The sequence below is a fragment of the Haliotis rubra genome, unplaced genomic scaffold, assembly GCF_003918875.1.
Source record: "Haliotis rubra isolate DU_JTF1 unplaced genomic scaffold, ASM391887v1 Scf202, whole genome shotgun sequence".
In the NCBI taxonomy this organism is placed as follows: domain Eukaryota; kingdom Metazoa; phylum Mollusca; class Gastropoda; order Lepetellida; family Haliotidae; genus Haliotis; species Haliotis rubra.
In genome coordinates, this window is record NW_025766026.1 from 1,444,482 (window position 1) to 1,468,754 (window position 24,273).

The 24,273-nt window shown below is 40.2% G+C and overlaps 2 protein-coding genes across 3 annotated transcripts in view; both read right to left on the reverse strand.

The window, feature by feature from the left end:
• Window positions 1-15,024, reverse strand: part of LOC124275777 (claspin-like) — a 33,721-nt gene extending 18,697 nt beyond the window's left edge. Inside the window, 16 exon segments of the mRNA XM_046711446.1 lie at window positions 313-575; window positions 925-1,037; window positions 1,933-2,664; window positions 2,930-3,047; window positions 4,252-4,327; window positions 8,326-8,343; window positions 9,384-9,505; window positions 10,988-11,036; window positions 11,763-11,791; window positions 12,044-12,077; window positions 12,213-12,283; window positions 12,998-13,067; window positions 13,491-13,622; window positions 13,766-13,824; window positions 14,163-14,283; window positions 14,898-15,024. Of these exon segments, the coding sequence (XP_046567402.1) occupies window positions 313-575; window positions 925-1,037; window positions 1,933-2,664; window positions 2,930-3,047; window positions 4,252-4,327; window positions 8,326-8,343; window positions 9,384-9,505; window positions 10,988-11,036; window positions 11,763-11,791; window positions 12,044-12,077; window positions 12,213-12,283; window positions 12,998-13,067; window positions 13,491-13,622; window positions 13,766-13,824; window positions 14,163-14,283; window positions 14,898-14,936 (2,046 nt within the window). The 5' untranslated portion in view covers window positions 14,937-15,024.
• LOC124275772 (GTP cyclohydrolase 1 feedback regulatory protein-like) lies at window positions 205-21,793 on the reverse strand. Of its 2 annotated transcripts, XR_006898349.1 has the most exons (4): window positions 21,650-21,793; window positions 19,985-20,079; window positions 18,743-19,065; window positions 205-223 (listed from the first exon to the last, which is right to left on the reverse strand). XR_006898349.1 is itself a non-coding variant. In XM_046711440.1 (3 exons), the coding sequence occupies exons 1-3, from the start codon at window positions 21,683-21,685 to the stop codon at window positions 18,903-18,905; spliced, it is 294 nt and encodes a 97-aa protein (XP_046567396.1). In that variant the 5' UTR covers window positions 21,686-21,793; the 3' UTR covers window positions 18,208-18,902. The 2 variants fall into 2 exon arrangements, 1 of the variants encoding a protein (XP_046567396.1); XM_046711440.1 differs by lacking the exon at window positions 205-223 and having other exon boundaries at window positions 18,208-19,065.
• Between the last annotated feature and the right edge of the window lie 2,480 nt (window positions 21,794-24,273).

The window sequence follows — 24,273 nt, forward strand, 5'->3', positions numbered from 1 at the left end:
CAAATCCATCTTACTGCCACTTAGTACCAGCATAATACCAATTATAACCCCGAATTCTATGGGAGTCATATTGTGCCAGCGTTTGCATCACAATGATATTGAATCACAATCCCAGTTTGGTCCAGCTCCCATTAAGGAGGTGAGGTGAAATTGGATTTAACGTCGTGCTTGAGAATATTTCGCTCATATGACGACGTGCATGCGTGTGTGTGTGTATGTGCGGCTGCATGGACTAGCCCAGACTTAAGCTGGTTTTACAGTGCTAGCCCACTGAGACCACTTGAGGTAATTACAACTGTTACTATATCCTACCTCTCTTTCTTCGACTTCATCCTCTTCTTCAAATTCTTCCTCCCCAAACTCAGCATCAAACTGATCATCCTCAATGTCTGTGTCCGACTTCTCCGACATCTCATCATCATTGTCCAGGATTCTCTCCTCCTCTGTGTCAGTGCCACCTTCGAAACCCTCCTCGTTCTCCAGTGCATAGATCTCCTGTCGCTTCTGACGGGACTCCTCACGTTTCACCTTCATTTTGCTCTGAAGTTGCTCCTTCAGAGCCAGTAGCTTGGCTCCTTTAAACACAACCAATATCATAAAATTTGAGCAAATAGTAATAAGTGAGGGATTTTAAACAATGTTCCAGTCATAACGCTTCTGGCAACACCAGCTACTGTTTTGACAAAATGTTGCCATGGCAGTAATTGAACTCAGTCTTCAGGCTGACAAGCGAACACCTGCACTACCAGACTACCATACCAGAAATGTAAATTTGACCGTAGAAATATTGTACCCATGCAAAGCAAATCAGTGGTTGTAAGCATTGTGGCGGGATAAAATGACACACCTATGGCACTACCACACATTGTAACCACAATGATTCCTGACAATTAACTCCAGTTACATGCTGATGTGTGACCTCACCTGGCCTGTCTAGTTTCTGCAGTTTGTTGTCCTCCTCCTCGGCCACGTGGTAAGTAATGGACGTCAGTTTCAGCTCAGCTGTATCATCAGACACAGATGCTTTCTCTACAATACTGTAACAAATGCATAATAACTGGTTCAAGCTTTGGACAGGAATACATGTTTTAGCTAATTTCAAGAATTGTTTTACTGGGAAGAACATTTCAGTTCTTAATGCTCGGGTTACACATGTTCCAAGCGGCTTTGGCAAACGGGGACAAAACGGGATAATCGTGCTACAATGTGGGGGTACTGAATGAGCATATGTGACAGTCCGTGATTGCTGTGGATGCCATGCCAGAGTTTTAAATGGTTCAAATATTTGCCAAGACAGTCACGGTACTAATGATAAACCTAGTAGGCTGTAGTAAAATGGGGAATTGCAACAAAACGTGACAGCATGTAAAAGGCCACAACAAAACTTGTAGACAGTCTGTAGTGGGTCTTTAGCATGTTTAGTAGATCTAATTGTTTAGAACAATTCACATAATTACCTAATTTATCTTTTTCCAACCTATGTACCCTAACTCACAGACAATGTACAATTTGACTTGCCCACACTTAGCAATCTACCAGATGCAAACTATAACCCACCTAACACAGCTTTTAAGCAGAATAATTTTTAAAACATGTCACTCCATTGGTCCGACAATAACATACAGACCAGGAAAGATTGGACCCAAGAGAGTACAAACATCTTGAATACCAGTGATGGATTTAGGAATTCGATGATTGGGGACATGTGGGTCCTTGTATCCAAAAACAGGGGACATTCATCAAGAACAGGGGACAAATTCAATTTATTTTTTACAGGCTTTTGTGGTCAGGATACCACATGCCTACACGGTGGCAAACAGCAAAATGAGGTTTTAGGCTACCCCCTTGACAATGAAACTGAAGTTTCAACACACATTTTCCATTAAAGACAGCATTTGAACATTCTTAACTACAAACATATCCATGTTTTACCTGATATCAACATCTTTGGCATGCTTGTGCTTTTTATTTTTTGAATGTTCCATAAATCTGTTCAGGAGTTGATCTCTTCCAGTGAATACTGGCCCTTCATCTTCATCACCGTCTAGATCAATGAAGGAGTCCGGTCCACCGCTCAACTTGGGGGTTTCATCCTTCAGAGAGGACAACGCTTGGATTTTGGGTGTCATGGGAAGAGTTACTGGATTGTCAGCAGTTTCTTGTTCCTTGTCTGTAGCACTACTTTCCTTGTGATCACACGGAATCTCAGGAAGAACAACTTCACTATCAGTCTGTTTAGAGTCATTATTGGTAACTCCATCAGCAATTTCTAAGTCTGTATGACTTTCTGGACAGCTGTTTTCTTTAGGCACATTTTCCACCGTTACTTCTGAAGTTACATTGTGACCAGAATCCACATCCATTTGTTCACTCACACTTTCTGTAACACTTTCTTCAGGTTTTATCAGTTCCACTTTATTTACAATATTGTCGTTTTTGTGAAAATTTTCATCCAAGTCAGGGAGTTCATCCTCTTCAAAATCCATCTTTTTACTGAGGGCATCCTGTTGTGTGGAGCCATCCTGAGTCTCTGTGACTGGATATGAGGTGGGTGTGGCACAACTAGGGGTGGGCGTGGCATCTGTATCACTGTGCTGAGGCTGACTGGAGAGTGTGATAGCTGGGGAACAGTTGGCGATCATATGCTGAATCACACTGGGTTTCCTGAAACAAACAAGTTTCGGGGTCAGCTCCATATTGTGACATGATCATAGTAAGTGAGAAAGGTTTTACAGTTAGACAGTTTAATGAAGAAGAAATACAGTAATGCCAGTCAAAGATCTTTTCAAAATGTGACATATTCCTCTTCATCATAGCAGCAATATTCCTCAGATCACCGTAATGCAACCCCAACTAATAACAGACAATCGTAAAAACACAAAGAACTTCATTTACTAACAAAAACACAGAAAGAAACAGTTTCTCTTACTTGAATTCTCGAACCCCTTTGAGAGCTTTGTAATCTTGTTGTTTCTTTGTTGCTCGTGCCAGAAAGTCATTGAGGGACTTGGGTGTCGGCTGGTGGTATGGCAACACAACCTGGGACTCTGAACAAACATAAAGACATTAAAATCACAGTGAGTGAGTTTGGTTTTACGCTGCTTTTAGCAATATTCCAGCAATATCACGGCCGGGGATCCCAGAAACGGGCTTCACACATTGTACCCATACAGGGGAATGGAACCCTGGACTTCGGCATGATGAGCGAACACCTGAATCACTAGGCTACCCCACCGCCCCCATTCAAATCAGGTGAGGTGAAATTGGGTTTAACGTCGTGCTTGAGAATATTTCGCTCATATGACGACGTGCATGCGTGTGTATGTGTATGTGGGCTTCTTGTACTAGCCCAGACTGAAGCTGTTTTTTTAGTTCTAGACCCACTGTGATACCATGCCGCAGTGAAGCATGAATACCCCACTCAGACACATTATACTGACTCCGAGCCAACCAGTCCTTGTTGTACCCATTAATGCCGAGCGCCAGACAGGGACCAACAAGTACCATATTTTAACGTCTTTTGGTATGACGCGGTCGGGGATTGAACCCGCGACCTTCCGCTCTCCGGGCGGACGCTCTAACCACTACACCACGGAGGCGGTCCATTCAAATGAAAGCAACTGAAGCATAGTTAACGTTCTACAACATATTCATCAATATACCACCAGAATCATAGTATCCCGTACATAATCTGGGAGACAGTGCAGCCTTCTAAAGTTATGCTAGTCTGATAGAACATGCAGATGCTGATAGTGGCACTTTTCATTGACTAGTAGCATTTAAGGGCTGTTGCTCTTAACTAGTTCTCAATGCTTCAAACTGGAAATGAATAAAACTGACAACAGTAAAAATCATGTTGAATTCAAGCAAGACGAGCTACAAATTCTGAGGACTAGCGAAATAAGATTTCCTTTAGTCCCCTGGACTAGTAAACAAAATGTCCCGAATGTCTCAGGCTGAGAGGCCATTGCCTGTGAGATCATCCATTGTTGTACCAGGTATCAACACAATGTGATCAACATAGACATGATTTTTGTCTCACCATGAGGTTGTTTTTTAGGACAAGCATGAGACTCTGGGGTATAATCTGCAACTAAATCCCCACAGCTTCATTGAAACTGATGGAAACAAAAAGAAATACTGACATTCTGGGATGAGAACAACATTGAAAAATATGTCTGCATAAATTTTGTCTAAGGCCTTATCTGCAGACTGGGTTGTGTCACTGTCTGTATACTGTCAATAACTGACCTCTGACAAGTCTTTGTGATTCACTGTGGATGTCCATTAAGTCGTCTCGTTTTGGTTTGGCTTTTCTGTCCTTTCCCTGTCGAGTTTCTTGGCTGCTCCCTGGGAAACACAACTTCTATCAGTCATTGTTTCTAAATTGGTAATCCATTTCTTTTCAAAACACAGCATGCACAATTAGTGAGTATCAAGTAGAAATAGTTTAAGGTAAAATAATAATGTAATTTTTCAAGTAAAATTGATATTTTTATACTTATCCTGACTCATGATCTTTTGCTTATCTCCCTCCGAGTTACCTCCCTTTTGCCCTTTCCCGCGCAGTCATGTGACCAGCCTTACTTGTCACTCTCTCCTGAATTTCTGCCCATGCACTTGGATCTGCTGTGAAATCCTAAGTGTTTCCAGCGGGGAGGTTGGGAGGGCTTCTCGTCATGAGTCAGGATAAGTGTTAAAATATCAATTTTACTTGAAAAATTACATATTTATTCTTATCCTGACTCATGATCATGGGTCAAGCCACTTCTTGGATTCATCAGCTGTCCTTAGATACGTCCTGTATCCCCCCCCCATGGGAACTGCAAAACGGCATTTCCGTGATCCTATTCTTCCAACTTCCATTATAACTCATGTGATTCATGTGGCTCTGACCAGACACAAGGATGAGTCCTCTATATCCTCTTGTCCGAGGATTGTAGATAGCACTGGTACGTGGAACTGTCTATCTGGCTGACCAGGTAGTTGGTTCTTGGCAATGAAGTCCCATCTAAGTCCTAGATGAACTGCAGCATGTTGCCCCATGTCAAATCTGGTTCGACCAAAGTCCAAGCATGTATCTCTGATATTCGAGCTGCCGTGACTAGCGCAAGCAGGAAAAGAGTCTTCTGTGTCAGCAGCTCGAGGGTAGTCTGGTCTAGAGGTTCGTAGTTATCACTCGTAAGATGACGTAGAATTACATTCAGATCCCAGGCCGGAGCTCTGAACTTCTTTTGCTGGTCCTCCAGTTTTAGAGATCTCAGCAGAGCAAGTAATTCTGGTACTTTCGTCAACTTGATGCCCGTTTTCATGGTAATCACTGTACTGATGGCGGCGTGGTATGTCGATAATGTCGAATCTTTCAGATGTCTAGTCTGTCTAAGATGACACAGGTATTCCGCCACCTGAGGATGAGTAACTTTCATTGCAATGAAGCCTTTCCGCCTTGCATTAGTCTCAAACTTCAGCCACTTGTCATCATACAGGTTACGAGTAGATCTGCGTAACGCTAGCTTTACTGCCTTGGCTGCCCTGGCGGAGTATCCTCTTTTCTTCAAACATGTTTTGATACGGTCAGATTCCCGTGGACTTGATTGGTGTGCGGATGTATTATTAGTCTGTAGTTGTTTGTTGAACATAGAGATGTGTGTCGAAGGCCGGCTCTTGTAAATAGGTCCCTCCGCAAACGTTCGACCTGTGTCCACCACAGTAGATACCTCTTGAAGTTGTCTGGCAGCAAGATTGGGTCGATGCTGTCTAGATGTTTTGTCAGGAACCGTTGCAGCAGTCTTAGTTGTAACCTTCCTGTGCGAGTCAAGTCCTGCGCCGAGGTTAGTAGACCGACTAGAACTTGCCATGATCGTAGTGTTAACGGAGAGATGACTGCTAATGGAATCATGGCTTGTATCTTGACCCAACGATCTTCTGGGATGACATTACGATTCTGTGTTATGATAAACCTTATCCCCAGAAATTGCAGATCATGAAGTTCAGCTGTAGTCTGAGTTGACTGGCATCTTGGTGAACCTGAATTCCGTCGTCCAAGTAGAAGGCACTGCGTAGACCTCGATGATGTAGATATGCGACTATAGGCTTGGTTACTCGTGTGAATAGCCACGGAGCTGAAGATATACCAAACGGCAGGACGTTCCATTGGAAGTGCTGCCTTCTGAATAGGAATCGTAGATACTTTCCTGATTCCGAATGTATGGGGATGTGTAAGTACGCATCCTGCAGGTCTATGCTTGCCATGTAATCTGCTGGACGGACGAATAGACTGAGATGAGGTAGGTGGATCATTATGAACCTGTCTGGTTTCAGTAAATAGTTTTTGTTGAATTTGCGCATGTTGTAAATCAGTCTGAACTTCTCCTTGGAGCTCTTCTTGGGTACTAGAAAAATTGGGGAGTAGAAGCCTGGAGTGAGATGATGCTGATCTATTAACTCTGCCGCCTCCTTCATAAGTAGTGAGTTGATGGCTTCTTGTAGTCTGTCTGCCTGCTCCTCTGCATAGTCGAAGACCATCGGGCTGAGGGTTAGCGGAGGTGTGGCCTTGAGTTGTACTCTGTATCCTTCTCGTAGTACTTGGGAGATGTAGTCGTCCTCTAGTATTCCCCAATTTTTCCAGTACCTTTGTAGACGTCCACCCACTGTCGACAGTTTTACAGGAACGTCTGGGGGTGGAAGACTCCAGTCGTTCCGAACCCTGATATCAACGTCTAGTTCCTCTGGAAGCTCTGGGGCTGCGGCCTCTCCCTGAGTTTCCTCAGTAATTTCCGGATGGGCGACTAAAAGATCCTTTGTGGCCTCTGAAGCTGGAGTACTTCTTCTCCTTTGCCTTCTGTATGCCGGAATATTTGGACTTGCTGTTATACTTTTGCGAAGTGTGACGGATGACGTTGGCCAGGGTATCTATGGATTTTATCATCATAACTTCTCTAGAGTCGTGCGTAGCTTCCTTAGCTTCCTCGTCTATTTGTCCTCCAAAGATAGTAGGCGCCTCCCATGGAGCTCTCAAGAGCGGTTGGGTGAATCTGTCACTCCATGAACAGGCTGTAAGTAGCCCTTGTCTGTGTAATAAAGTGAGACCTGCAGATATAGATGCCAGATGGTCCGATAAAAAGTATCGGTCCTTCTTCTGAGTTATGAGCGCCGAATATATCATTGTCTTCTTCCGAACTTGGGTTCTGGAATTTATTGATCAATGCTTCATTGATGGCTCTGGACCTGGCCAACCCGAAGAAGGATCTCCTTGTAGCAGTATCAAGTTGAGATAACTTTTAATTTTCTACTTTATACATCTTGTTCCGGAAGTCGTTGACTAACTTTATGTTATCATCCCATTCAGGCGCCTTTATAAATGGATCCATATGATGTAAGGGGAATCTCTTCACATTAAATGATGGCAGATGCTGACTCTGGTACTTGGATGCTTTCGCGAAAGCTGTGCATAGGTTGGAGGGTACCTTGGATATAGGTTCCATTGGAGGGATAGTGACGGAGTCAAAGTTGTCGTTACGCATCATATAAGTGTAGACTTCATCTTTATCCTTAGAAGGAGACTCCAAGTTCAACCCATTGGCAATCAAAGCTGTAACCTCTGCGTCTGGGGTGACAAAGTCTGCTTGCTCATCCAGTATCTCCTGATTATTAGAGCTAGGCCTCCCTACGCGAACGTCTATCTTGAGAGTCCTCTCTTCGCGAACCTCTATCGGTAGATTCATCTCTTCGCGAACCTCTGTGATGTGAGCTTTCTCTTCGCGAACGTCTGTCACTAGGTGTATCCCTTCGCAAACTTCTGTGATGTGAGCCTTCTCTTCGCGAACCTCTGTCTCGTGATGAGTGACTTCGCTAATGTCTGTGAGAGATATGAGATCTCGATCTAGAGCGGCTAGGTGTAAGAGATGGATCCTTCGATGTTCTCGAACATTGAGGGTTCGCAGGTATAGAACGATGAGTAGGCATCTCATGTCTTCTATCCTCCTCCAAGATGACAGAGTCGTCCGACTGTGGAGACCTTCGCAAAGGTGTATGTTCGCCAACGTAGCCTTGAGACGTAGTTCTCTGAGGAGTAGATTCGCGCAGGTCCGTAGGTTTGCGCACGCTGTCGGTAGATGTGAGTGGCTTCGCCGAGCCTTCGCTTCTTCCTTGAATCTGCGTTCCATCATGGTCATCATCTGGTTGGTGAATTGTCTGATAAATTCACCCGGGTCAAAGTACTACATTGGTTGAAGCTGCTGCGGTGTAGAAGAAGCATTCGGGAACGCTGGTGAGTTCTGTGCCTCGACATCACTCCGTTGAGAAGTAAGTGGTAGTTCATCAAACAGCTGTCTTGCTGTGACCGTTGCAGGAGACGATCTAGTATTCGTAGAAGTCGATTGAGTCGCTGATCTCGTAGGTACTTCGGATAGAAGTAATGGGGGATCATCAAAAACGTCTACTTCATGTGGGGGTAAAATCTCTTCGTTGAAGGATTTCTGATGCATTGACTTACTGGCCCGCTGCTTTCTTCTGCGATGTAGAAGAGGATGGCGTCTTTTTCTTAGCTTGAGTTGGAGTCAACTGCGTTCTTAGCCCCCGTACCAGCAGACTTCCCCTGCAACGTACTCTGAATTTCAGCAGTAGCAAGCAACAGACGGTTTACAGGCTGATCTCCTGTTTTATCAGCCGTGACTTGAGATGACTTCCTCACCCGATCCATGGCACGTCTATAGATATAAGACAAATATTGATTAAATTGTAGATTTGATAAATCAACACAATAAGTACAGCGCAAGCTGGAAGAACATGGTTTTATGCACGAAGGGCATTGGGGGGTGAGGATCAGCCACTGATAATCTGTGCCTGCAAACACTGCAACATTTCATGAAATGTAAACAAAGTTACATAACGATGAAATTATGACACAAATACAAATAATTTTTACAATTTTTTTACATATAATACATTGTAGTTATTGCCAAATCCATACACAGCGTAATTTTGAAGAATAGAACCTAAATAAAACGGTATAATGCCGTATATGGGACTCCAGTGCTCGCCCAACCATCCGCTTGGGCGAAAAGGGAGAGAGTGACAAGTAAGGCTGGTCACATGGCTGTTTGCATGGGAAAGGGCAAAAGGGAGGTAACTCGTGGGTGAGTGTATTTTTACATCCGCTTCAGGAACTTCAAGGGATTCAAGTGTTCCACTACCATTCGCAAGGAAAAGGGAGATAAGCAAAAGATCATGAGTCGGGACAAGAAAAACGTTAAAAACTTAAAGGCATGATCGTGATCATTTTATGTATATATATGTATATTCACTTTGTGTTTATAAGGTAGTATTGTTTTCACTTGATTTCTCACAGTTCCGATAAGCTGACAAAAATCAAATACCTTCATTTTAAGAAGTTTGGCTTTTAGCTTAGGGTCAAGGTTGTCTTCATCGAACCCCTCGTCATCAGCATTATTATCCTCATCACTACTTCTTCCACTGTCTCCATCCCTAGGGGTAGCTGCCGTGTCTACAAACATACATAGGCTCCTGTAGCAGCCAACACAGTCCAGAGGCCCAGATAAGCTGCGTAACTGGGTAAAATATGCATAGAAAATTCCAATTTACGCATTGAAAAATAATTGTTGCGTACCAATTATGCATTTAAAATGTTCGATACGCAAAAAGTTAAAACAAATGCGTACGGAATATATTTATAAAAATCGCTTGCGTAATGAAAATGACATCGATTGCTATGTTAGCATAGGGCAAGGGTTGTACGGTCAGTATAGGATGAGTGATTTTTTATGAAATCATTTCCATTATATTTAAGTTGGTTTTGATTAGGTATGACATAAGGCAGAACATACCTGCTTAGTAAACTTACTCAATGACATAATACTTAGATGAGTAAAATGACTGAAATACGCTCATATTTGAAAGCAGTGGGTAACGGAAATTGAAATACCCACTCAACATTCATAATACCCACTCCCAAAAAAATACAGTGGGTACAGTACCCACATGAGCTAAATCTTATCTGGAGCTCTGACAGTCACTATTGATTCTACAAATTATATGCTGCAACATGAATTTCCTTGAAGATGACGTCTACAAATTCAAACCGTAAGCTTATTATTTAAAGCTCTATTCAGGGATGAGAATGGGTACGAGTGAAAAAAGAGGAAAATGAGCCTGGGGTCTTTCTCCTCGGATTTAGACAATTCACAAGAATGACCCCAGCAAATCTGTGGAATTTCGTGGATAATTCTCATCCCTGTCTATTAATACCCTCATGTGACATCTCCAACACAAGTCCTTGCTTCCATCTTGCACATTCTCACGCCACCTTGCCATCACTGACATAATTATAATCAATTAATCTTAATGTACACCATGCATTGAAGACAAATAATCTGAGTGTGAGTGAGTTACTACTGTTCTATTCTACAAACCTATACACAATTAAACATTTGCCAAACTGAACGTTCCGGCATAAACAGTGAATCATGCCGTTGGCATACATTGACACTGTGACCAACTGGTTTAGTTTTTACGCCGCACTCAGCACCTTTACAACTATATGGTCGCAGTCTGCAAGTAATCGAGTCTGGACCAGACAATCCAGTGATCAACATCATGAGCATCAATCTACACAATTGGGATACCTCAGTCACCTCTTACGACAAGCATGGGTTACTGAAGACCAATTCCAACCCGGATCTTCATGGGTCTGTGACCAACTGATTCGGTTTCCTGCAGTGAGTCAACGGGTAAGGTTTTACACTGTTTTAGCAATATTCCAGCAATATCACAGCTAGTGACACCAGAAATGGTTTTCACATATTGCACTCATATAGGGGAATCAAACGTATTTTGGGCAAATGCTTCAACCATTATGTTTTCCCAGGCTGTTTCCTGTAAACTAACACTGGATGGCACATAGAACAGGAATCATTCTGACAATATGATTACATTATCATAATTTTGTTTTATATGTACATTTCCTTACCAGAATCACTATCTTCTGCATCAAATAGGTCACTGTTGAATATATTTATCTGAAATCAGATCCCAGTTGTTATTAAATCATCCAACATTTTATTCCCATAGGTCAGCAAGCAAGTTTAAACAAAAGTCACCAGAAGATGACAAATCCCCCTGGTCCCCATAAATTTGAAAGAACAAATCATCTGACAGTTACTTAAAATCCAACTTGATTTTTTTGGGACTAACCCCAATTCCATATGGATTTTATAAATAACAAAGCCACAGGGTCATCAGTACATTTAACATTTCATACTGTCTAAGGCACATAATTTACCAGGCCATAGAGTAGTTACTTTCTTCCAGGTAACTCTAGTTAAACAGACCATATCATTAACATCCAACTGGAAACACAAAGAGTCATTTGTCAAAAAAGGGTCAAAATGTACAACCATCGGTCATACAACTAGTCTTAGAAAATAAAATCATTCTAAATTATGAAGGGTCACTTTAGTCTTACACAGCTTTTAGCAATATCATGATGGGGGGGCACCAGAAATGGGCTTCACATAATGTACCCATTTCAGGAATCGAACTCAGGTCTTTGGTGTGATGAGCCAACACCTTAACCCACTGGCTACCCCACTGACCCTCAAAATGTATACAGATTTATAGGCAAGCCAATCTGTCAAGTTGACAACAAGGCTGCTTTCCAAGGGTTCAATTTTCATAACTCTCAGTTCGTTAGGACCTTTATGACCTGGTTTCACACATTTTATCATTCTTTTGTCAATACACACCTTTTTTGGAGAAGCATCTTGTTTGGGATCTGAAAAGGTGAAATCATATAATTACATATTATTATGTGCTTGCCAGTTATACACATTTATTTTTTAAATTGTCAAGTCATTACCAAACATTCTGGCTCGAACACATGCTTGGTTTAAATTTAACAGGTATGATTAAAATGTTGTGATTATAAACTTCTGACATGGTCGAGGAATGCAGCAATAATAATTTAATATTTGAATAATTATTGACCAACTGGTTATATATATATATATATATTGGCAGCATTTACCTTCATTCTCACTGTCAATAGCTGTCATCTTTGCCTGTCAACAAAAAGCAAACATATTATTAACATTACTGACAGATCCACTATCATGAATAGATGATTTCAATTTGTGACAACAAGGTTTAAACTCAAGACACATGAAGGTCATCAATTTACACACAGCACAAAGTACCTTTCTTTTCTTGACGGCATCTGTTGAGCTGTCACTCTCTTCTCCACTTTTTTCATCCCCCTTCACAGAAGCTGTGAAAACAAAAGTCAACGAACATGAAAACAACAGGCAGGTAACTTACCTACCGGTAATTTGGTATAAAGTTCATAAATATGGCTCCTACTAAGTTAATATAGAGACCTGTGTTATATCATAATGTGGCAGCTTGTGTTGCTTGAAATGATAAAGCAGGGTTTTACGTGACTCACAAATGTGCATCTTGTGCACACAAATGTAGAGAATGGACGCAGAAGAAAAATTCAATACATCCAGAGGGACGCACAACATTATTCATTGTACCCACAACACATCAATGACTTTGCTAAGTGTTTGGTTGTTTCTGTCATAGCAGTTAGTGAATTACATGCATTATTTCATCCAACAGTGCACATGATCAATGATTCATTCCAGGCTTTAATAAAATTGTCAAAATGTACAGTTCTCTACCATGTCTACACTGTTTCTTCACAGGATCCTCATATTGCCTGCAAGGACCCTTAAAACTAATGATTAGGGGTTCCCAGGACTCCCATGTTTGTGAGTCGAGGTAAACCCCTGATAAAGTCATAAACCATTAATGTGTGTAGCCAAAATAAACATGAACAAGGCTCCATGTCATAGTGATAATAAATTTCAGGGACTGATAGGGTAGCACATTTAAATACTATGTGAGTAAACCTGATGGTCCCCAGGAACCTCCGTAATTTAAACTCTATGTAGATCATACAAAACAAGCTTCTACTTACACTTTGACTGTGCATCCTCATCGCTGTCTGAGTCGCTGTCCATGATGCTGGAGAGAGCCTCTGAAATTGTCTGGAACCAAGTAAGACATTTGTAAATAAAGATTACTTGAAATGTCTGTAAGCAGCCACCAGGCCGGGACCAGGCTAACCGAGAGCACTGATAACTCATTGTTAACATATGCCTCATTCATAGTGCAGATGGAGCTGTCTTAAACATATCAAAGAGTAAAATGAGAAGAAGAAGAAAAACAGAAGAATCAAAAGTAGTATCCATGACCTGATTCTTTTCAATGCTTACTACCTCAAACTTTACAACATGTACATGTGACCTACATCATTATTCCTTAATGGGACATATAGTTCAGTCACAGTGCAGATGAACCTGCCCTAAGCATAACAAGGAGAATGATAAGAATGTAGATTAGGTAAAAGGATGAAATATTACACCCATACTGTCTACAACCTCATTGAAAACACTATCTGAAAAATGTACCTTTTTCTTTGTATCCTTTATGTTTGTAGTTTTAGTATTACTCTCAGATTCCTCTTCAGACATGGGCTCCACATCTTCGATGGCATCTTCTGCATCACCATTAGTATCCTCATCATCGTCATCAATTATCAACTGTAACATTAACCAGCACAAGCTGTACAGTTCTTCTTTACCACTTATCTGAAAGGTTTCTTAATCCCTGTCAACATATCTCCTTGAACTTTGAACAATGTATATTGGTTATTATCAGTACATCCATGAAAGAAAATACTCACATGTTTCTTGTTTTTCTTCTTTATGACCATTGGTTCATCTTCACTGTCTGAGTTGAGGTCTACAACGGGAGTGAGTGAGTGGGTATGGTTTCATGCCGCTTTTAGCAATATTCCAACAATATCACGACAGGGGACACCAGAAATGGGCTTCACACATTGTACCCATGCTGGTTACAACAGGAGGACAAACCTCAATTCATCATGCAGCATAAAGGTCCACTGCTTAGGACACTGACCAAAGAAAAAGTCTCTTAGCCAATATTGTAAATTATTAAAGTAAAACTAATCATAGTAATTTCTCATTGTGAAATACTGACACCAAACATTCATCAAATATGCTGAATATGAATTATATAACACCAATTGATTAAATGGCAATCAGAATAAACAATGTCACCTGCAACATCTGGAGATGTCCCCGTCATTTCATCATCCATTCCAGAGTCCATTTTCTCACTGGTTTCATCCTCTATCAACTTACCAGGGGGATCTTTACTGCCCTCATCAACCAGGACAGCCTGACATGGATAAGCATGTGGAATTTAGATTAATAAACACAATCATGATGCACACATACAGCATGTAGTATTTACATATTTCACTTGGTTCAGATGTTCTCTCCTGGTTTTTGCCAGTCCCTGTGATTACGATATGAGTTTCTGTCTGTGTAATTGTTGCATTTCATGGTTTATTGGTGTGAACATTGTCACAAGAAAGAGATCCAATATTTGTTCTAATGTTGGATTCACAGATTGGATGGGACAAGGTCTACCAAAATCAACTGAAGGAAGTGTGTTTGTTCTTTATCTTTGAAAGATAAGACAGCCATAAGCCTGAACCCCGAGTCATCTCTAGTTGGAAAATTATGTGGACCACTTTGTCTCTCCGCTAAAAATATGCTGACACTTATATATTTTATATACTCACATACTTGAAGGCTTCAATGTTGTATTTTCTGAGACGGTACATTCATCATGTTCATAAAATAGCATAAAAATACACTTTCTCCATCGTCGTTAACAATGACAACAAATGACGAAATGTTCACTGATAAGCGATGAAGCAGACGATTTTGTCTCATAATTAACAATACATTGCCGGTTCTGTCGACAGAATGACTACATCTAGATACCTCTTTTGCATCCTCAGCTTCTTCCACCACACCAGTCATTTCTGTTGTAATATAATCCGTAAGTTGGCACGATGAATACTTCTTTCCCTTCGTGTCAGATTTGGCGCAAGACGATCATTTAGTATTTCCCGCTGTAAAGATTGACGCATGCGTATAACCAACTTCCGAATAAAGGGCAATCACTCTGTGTCAATAGCGTTGGTGTCATGTTGAGTTCAGATTCACTTGATCCAGTTCGATTCCGGCCAAATTAATAACACGCGGTCATAAACTGTTGTTGTGTTTTGCAGTTGCTGCCGCGGGATTTGACAGAAGTTCTGTTAGTTTTGTGGTGACAAAGCAGCATAGGAGATGGGTCTGGGCAGTTGTTTAAAATCACCGTTTTGTCATAAATCATGATACCTGAGACTGAAGCCACATAAAATAAATTTCTTGTTTTTCCTCACTTTTTATAAATAAGTATGGGTAGTTTTTTTTTGCTGATTTTCTATACAATGCTAGTCGTTTATACAGTATTATCTGCCAGGCGTGTAGCAAGCCAATTCTTTCGTGTAAGCCCGATAGGTTGCAAAGCTTTATATTTAGATAGTATTGAGGGCTTGCCCAACCTTTTAGCAACAGTCATGTGTAAGCCCGGGCCTTTTTCTATAATGGTAGGTACGCCTCTGTCTGCATGTTATATCTGTTAAATGTTTGTGTACAAAATATGCCGATATCAAATCATTTATAAATATGTGTTCTTTTCAAGGTGATTGCATCTTTGTACAATAAATAACCATACAAAAAAAATGTTTTATCACCGTCAATAACACTGAACTGTTATTCCTGTCTAGCTGAACTTGTCTGTAGACTGAAGCTTTCCCGGTCTTCATGCCATAGATAATCAAAGAAAGAATTCCAAGATTCCGAGGGAATATTTATTAAAAACATCTGATATTGTCATAAAATCAGGCATGCAGTGCAGAACTGAACACATGTGAGGCTTGTTTAATTTTGTGTGTAGGACAGGAAATTGTGTCTGATCTTATGACATTTCCCTGATACTTGTAGTCTTTGTGTCATATACCCCAAGACCTGGCTGTTGAAGCAGAAGTCTTGATTATGGAGGATATTTGCTTGTTCATTATTGCAGCACTCAGGAATTTTCAAGCTGTATGACGGTTGTCTGTAAAGGACTGAATCTTTACAAGGCAATCCAGTGATTGACATCATGAGCATTGATCTACGCCTATGGGATAGGATGACATGCATCAACCAAGTCAGCAATCATGTTAGTCCCCTTCTTATAGCAAGCATGGGTTGCTGCAGGCCAATTCTAACCAGGATCTCCATGGGTAAAGATTAGTGTATCAAGTAAGGCAACAAATAGCCAAACAGGGTACAGTCTCACATTGCAGCGTTTGAACAAAATAACATGACGATTTGTAAATGCCGAAGGTGTTGGCCAGATAGGTACATCAAAATCTCACTGTGCAACATCAGCAGATTCAGTCATTTGGTGGTGTCTTAGAATTGGATCATCAGAACCCAACCAACTTTCATGCAGGTGACAAAACATGGATTCACCACTGGGATCCTGAATACAAGCAGGAGTCTGCTGCAGAAGCACCATGAGTCCCCACTTCCAAAGACGTTCCCCTCTTCACCATCAGCAGGCAAAGTCCTTGAAAGCTAAACCATCTGCCCCATTTTGTGTAATTTCTAACAAATACAAGAAAAGCAGACTTCAGACAGGTATTTTATTAACAAGACAAATAAACATGTAAAATAGGACGAAAATAAATACTGTACAGCTTCTTATGTAAAATAATTGCTGAATAATGGAACACATATCATACACAAATGTGCCTGAGATCAACGACTCTTGTTTCCACAATGCAGAACGTGAGGACATGTTGCAGCATCTGATATCTTTGTTGAAGGAATTTCTTTGGCATTTCCTTCCTAACAAAGACATGCTCCTGTGTCAAAATACAATCTAAGTAAGAAGTTGAAAAATATAAAGCTTGTTACACTTTGTAAATACTGCTAATCCTGATGCTGTTTTGATATACACGACTAAAAAGACACTGTCCTGTTTATATAATCTCTGAAACAAACCAACTTGAACAGCAAAACTTTGGATGGAAACATTGTAAAACATATATTTTTTTCACTGCACACAAATATATTTGTAACATGATGAAATGGTTTAACAAAACTGAGGACATGTTTTCTTTCTACTGACACCCAATCCATCACCTTTTCAAAAGATCTTAGTTTCCCACTGTAGTTTTATGCATATTTGTCTTTAATCTAAAGTTATAACTAAACTAATAGAAAATACACTGGTACAAAACTAAATGGAAAATGGCAGACATAGAATCCAGAATCAGTAATCAAGTGGTTATGGCCACATAATATAATCACATTAATCAATACGTAGATTCTTCTTCTCCTTTTTAGATAGATTATATACTGAAGATTGTAGCACAAATAATCAGCTTTCATTTTCGATATTTGTATTGGATTGAGAAGCTGACAAAGAAAATGAAAAAGGCACCATTTCCTGTTAAGTTTACATTATTCTATAACTAGACACCATATTCCTATTATTCCCAAACATTTATCTTGACAGCATCACATACAAATCATGATAACAGACACCTAAATATGTCTTGCATGATATACAGTCTTTGTAGATATCATGAGCAGATATACATATACCCTTCACCATCAATAACCCGTGGCATCTTTGGTCTAGATAGATATATATGGACCAGTTATCACTTAACATACATCATATCATGATAATAATATTTCCAACGTATTTCACATTATCCTTGAATTTAACATTCATTTAATGATGCACACTCAAAACACAACCTCTTCAAATATCTACATTCCTTGTCACTGTCGAGGTGATTTAAAGCTTCATTTGCAGATCTTTGTCGCTGGATAGCTCTATTGAGGGCTACCTGCACAGATACACTGTTTGTTGTTTAAGCTGCACTTACCAACATTCCAGCTATGAGAGGCACAGATACAGCTTTTGGGGAAAACAAAGAGGGTAGGACGGCATTGTTTGGAGGGTGTCCACTTACCATACAACATGCTTGATAAATACTACTAATTAGCAAAACAATTTTAGAAGTCATCATAATCATGTTGATAAGGGACCGTTCATAATCATAATTTATGGCTGGGGGTGGGGTGTGTGTCACCCATTTTGTTCTGGAGAGCAGGGTGGGGGTGGTCATCAATTTAGTACACATGAATTGGGGGAGGTGGGGTGGGGGGTGTTAAGCAATTTGTAAAACTATGCATTGATTTTGTACATGGCCTGTAGGATGCAGGGGGGTCACTTTGTACATACATTTTGGTGGGGAGGGGGGTCATTCACATTGTACATACTTCTCCATAAAAATCATCATCACCCCCACTAGCCATACGTTATGACAGGTCCCTAATATACCATGAAATAATTTATTTTATTAGTATGTCATACAGACCCTGAAAGAAATATATCCAATACGGCCAAAAGAGGCCTGTAATATTTGGCAGGTCTACGTTACTGCAGTGTCAGTATATCAACATTTTGGGGAATAGATATTTGTCTATTTTTGTTGTATTGCCAGTGTCACTTTGCCATGGCGTTCCAGTTACTGTCAAGATTATAACTCCCATTTCAATGTAAAAGAGGAACACATGAGTGCCTCCAAGCCTTGTATTTCCCAGAATGCCCATACAGGAACTGCAGGTTCACAGCAGTTACAAAAACTAACACCGCTCATTTTATGGAATGAGCATTGGAATGGAATACAACAGTTTTTGTACATGTTTAGACTGAATAAATAGTTGGGGACGTGTGTGTGTGTGTAGGCTACTGCTCTGATAATATATGTATTTGAATTATTTCGACCACGGCGTTGACCAGATCATGGAGACATTACACCCATATGAACTATTCAATATTATGTTGCTACTTCCTTGCTGTCGCACACAATCAGACCATCTTGTCCCCACTCAGTGGGCCTGATGTTTATTCTTATCCTCATCCAGGGCTTCTGGCAGGTGAAGCGTCCATATGCAGGTTTGTCCCACACCTGTCATGCTGACAACAGAGAATCCTTTCTTCTCCAACTTGTTCAAGACAACACGGGGAGGGTCAGGGCTCTTGTACTCCAGGCTACAACAGAGACGAGGACAAACTTTTGATCAATGACAACACAGGAAGGGTCAGGGCTCTTGAAATCGAGGCTACAACAGAGAGCGTAAGAGACAAACTTTTGATCAATGACAACACGGGGAGGGTCAGGGCTCTTGAAATCGAGGCTACAACAGAGACGTAGAGACAAACTTTTGATCAATGACAACACGGGAAGGGTCAGGGCTCTTGAAATCGAGGCTACAACAGAGACGTAGAGACAAACTTTTGATCAATGACAACACGGGAAGGGTCAGGGCTCTTGTACTCCAGGCTACAACAGAGACGTAGAGACAAACTTTTGATCAATGACAACACGGGAAGGGTCAGGGCTCTTGAAATCGAGGCTACAACAGAGACGTAGAGACAAACTTTTGATCAATGACAACACGGGAAGGGTCAGGGCTCTTGAAATCGAGGCTACAACAGAGACGTAGAGACAAACTTTTGATCAATGACAACACGGGAAGGGTCAGGGCTCTTGAAATCGAGGCTACAACAGAGACGTAGAGACAAACTTTTGATCAATGACAACACGGGAAGGGTCAGGGCTCTTGAAATCGAGGCTACAACAGAGACGTAGAAACAAACTTTTGATCAATGACAACACGGGAAGGGTCAGGGCTCTTGTACTCCAGGCTACAACAGAGAGGTAAGGTCCAACTTTCATGTTACGAGGTTATCTGCAGTGATCAATTCTTATCCTCATTTTATCTATCATATTGATAGTGTATCTGTGTACAAATCATTTGTCCATGCAAATTTATAAATGGCTATATGTTGGATTATAAGTTCACCAGATGAATTTTGAAGGAAACCATTGATCAAAAGAGAGAAAACAATGGAGTATGAAGAGAAATCCTGAGTTATTAGATAGTGAATTAATTCAGACTGTCCTCACAAGTTGTTTCCAAGTTGTTTGTACAACGAAGCACCGAGATAGTCCATCAACTGGATGTCACTCCATTCATCTCCAACAACTGTCGGCCCGTTTTCCTGGAAATATAACATAACACAGATCAACACAAGCACAGGATTACGTAAAGTCATAGAAATGACATTTCAATAAAATATATATGAGCACAACAAAATCACATATTCTATATAAGCCTTTGCCTTTGTCAACAGTTGGTGCAATTAGGCAGGAGTGTGTCCTCTCAACCAATCAAAAACTGTCATAGAGTCACTGACCATGCTGACAATGACCAGGCAAAACATCAGACTTGATGATGAACATTGTTTGAATAATTTTAATTTATCCATGAATGAACACCACAATAACCAGTTTAGTCAATAATTATTTTGTGAAAAATGTGTAACATGCTTATCCTTGGAATTTCCAATTCATAAGGAAGCACATATATGACCATGACAACTAAATAAAGTTACAATATGCTCACAGAAGAAATCTCAATCATGTGCATGGTGTGTGATTTCAGTTTACATTAAGCATTAATTATGAACTTTCAAGTACTAATTTCAAACTTGTTTTGTTTAAGAACTGATTTAGCCATGTCAGCAGGGCCATGACTTCCCATGCTGTTCTGTTGTACATCAGATGTTTGTAGAACCAGGTATTTCAACATTCTGCCATCTTTAAAGCTCACTTCCACACAGCTCAAGCTGCATTTGGTTTTCTGAGGTGTGGAATTTAGATTGAAATATGACCAAAAGCCATTTCTTTAGTTTTAGTTGCCATCTGCCATCTGTCATAAAAATAAGGGAATTTACTCTGTAAAACCGTAACATGTTGGATAATCATATCTCAGTTACCAGAGTCCAAAATTTCTACATCACCTAACCCTACATCACCTAGCCCTACATCCCAGTGTGACAAATGTACCAATAATAGACACTGATCATATGATAAAAAAATCATCTTTTGCATTTGAACATAAATATCATCTGATCACTATAAATTTACTCTACAAGATTCAATTTGATTGATTACAGTCTGTTTAACATCCATATTGTTTTACATCAGATGGGAAGCACAGTAATAATATTTGCATTCATTCTTAATCTTTATGCATATATATGATGCGAAAATTGCCTCCAGTACAGCCTCATATTATGAAAACATAGGTCACATATATTTCATCTCTTTTAAAATATGGGCGACTATATTTGAGCTATAAACTCTGGTAATGAGAGGAATATTGAGGAAGGTGCCTGGAAAGCGGCATCATTTGAGGATATGAAGATTGTATTGTCAAGTAGCCATATTCCAAGATCGGGTTAATCTTCCAATAATGTCATAAAAATCAGTGCCTGTTATATCGGAGGTAGCATGCACTGATTTTTATATTATGATAATCTCGCACTGTTTTCTCCACAAAAGTGCCTAGATATAAATAATACCGTTATATGCTGAACAGATTGTATGAAACACTAGGTAATACTATGATGTAGCTGTGGTTGAGCTGAGTGAGAAATGGTGACGGATCTACATATCATAAACATTTCATTTAGATAAAAACAGATGCAAGATAGAGTGCAACAAAAAGGGCAGCATGTCTATTTCAGTTTGCTGCCATTTTTTTCAGTAAAATAATATCATATGTACCAGTCGTATCTGCGTGCTGATCAACATGTACGGCATTGTCACAGTTAATATTAATATCGTATATTAATATCGTAATATTTTGAATCCGTGCTTGCAGCAACTTGGTCTTGGTTGTCGCTGTCGACGTCTCACTTCCGGGTCTGGAGTTACCTGCCCTTTGCAGGTGCGCGTCGTCTGCTACACACTAGACTTAACGAGGCTCTAAATGCTATTTTTCTCCTCCAGGTTGTGAATTGCACACGTTCAAATATAGTAATGTTTATAGGTATATAATTGTTATTATATCTTAACACATTGGCCTGTACTTGAATCAAAAGTGCTTCTCGCCGGAGAGCCTAGGAGGAAATGCAAGAATACTAGTATGCGAACAAATATGCTTTTGGATCTGAAGCTGCTGATTAAGTCAGACAGAAGCATCATCGCCAATATCCCTTGATCTGGTCGTTCCAAAGAGACCATGACTTGAGAACGTCAACCACGTGATTGTCAGACTGTTAACGTTGGCACCAGTGGGATCAGTTTGGGGACAGTGCAGCCCCTCTTAACTATAATATACTCCACATGAAGAATCTGTGCGCAAGATGGTTACCCTGACGGCTGCCACCAGTAATTTATTGATGGTGCAGGGAAATTGGTCTTAGGGCTGCATATTTTACTGACAACCCTCCTCGTTTTATGCGACCCTTTAATTCCAGTTCCTTCCCAAATCCCTGCAACAGTTTTACACGAACTCCTGAAACACACATCCCTTCCTATATCGAATGATCAGTCCAATTATAATGAATTATAGTTCCCAGGCTTTCATAAGGAAATTCACAAGGTCCAAAACAACTTATTGTAGACACTTTTCGGGGCGAGCAGAACTACTTCAATTTTAGCAGCTACAGCCGACATGGGATTTTGTGTGTGTGTGTGTGTGTGTGTGTGTGTGTGTGTGTGTGTGTGTGTGTGTGTGTGTGTGTGTGTGTGTGTGTGTGTGTGTGTGTGTGTGTGTGTGTGTGTGTGTGTGTGTGTGTGTGTGTGTGTGTGTGTGTGTGTGTGTGTGTGTGTGTGTGTGTGTTAGGGCCAAGAAGTGACTGTTTATTATCTACAAACCGTCAGTTGTCTATGAACAGAAACCCAATATGGGACTATACAATTGTGTCTTTCATGGACTTATACAATACTCAGGCTGACTATGTATCTTGGAAATTACACAGATTGTTTTGATTACACATGCATTACCGTAAATTGTCAAAGACACCTCCGGAATACCGTGTTCTGCGATATTCGGGGGAAAGGGCAACAGACTATGGAGAAACATGATGTATAAATCAGATATAGATGAGCCTGTGTTAAACTGTCGAGGTCACAAAGATGAATTTCAGTATCCTCTAGGTATAATCTCTCTCTTACACGCACGCACCCACGCACGCACTAACATGTAATAATAAGAACAATCTCGTGTATATGATGTTTTCCTAGCACCATGTTTTGAACAATATATGTTTCAAATATTGTATTACATAAATATATTAACATCGTGTACTTATAGAGTGTATTTTCGTATAAATAATATATTGCAATATCGGTGAGTTCCTGCGATCACTTAAAATTTCGATGAACAATATTGAATGAAATTTTGAATACAATTCACAAAATATATCGCCAACATTAATCTAGCTATACAATAACTACTCTGTATAACCAGGATCTGGTATTCCCGAAAAATGAAGCTTTTAATTCCGTATGTATTTAGTTTCATGTTAATATCGTCCGGTAGGCCCAGATTTCTTGGGTGGGGTAATATGCATTTTACCACACATCAACCACGAGATTTATTACTTTCACTGAAACCCTTTTAAAATCATTGCTCTGGTGATTTAAGTCGCTACAGAGGTGGGGATCTAGTCAAATGGGCCGAAGGAAAAAAAGGGCCGAGAAGTCAAATAGGCCGATGCAAAAAGTCAAATGGGTCGTGCATTCGTGACCAACTCGTGTTATTCCGGCACAAGCCGAATAGCGAACGGAAAGGGGCGAGTGGTGACGAATGATGGGTCGTGGTAAAAGCGAAATGGGCCGTGACAAAATGTCAAAAGGGCCTTATTCTTAGTCATATGGGACGAACAAAAAAAAAAGTTTACAAAGTTGTATTTTTTCGGCCCTTTTGTCCTTCGGCCCAATTTGACTACAACCCCAGGTGTGAAAGTCACATGCTGAGTATGGATACCATTTTATATAACTGCCTTCTGTTGTCAGTATAATGATGTTTAGATTCTTTTCACATTAAAGAATGATGATAATTTTATGGGTTTACAACATCTTATTCCTCTGTGATAGGTGATGTTTCGACATAGATTCTAATGTGGTTGTCAAGCATTGATGTCACATTGTTTATCTATAACTGTCAAATGTCCATTTGAACATGTTTTAAATGTTATTTTTTTAACATTGTTTTGTTATCACTGTTTTCAAGTTTTCTTTTGGGAAAAAATAATAATTAAACCATGAGTTTTATCATGCCACGTCGCTTACATAATGCTTACACTGTAAACCCATTGTAAAGTTTATTCATGAAACGTTGAGAAAGTCTACTTGATTTTGGAGTTATCTTTCCTTAGTAACCTTTGTTTTATAGGTGGCGC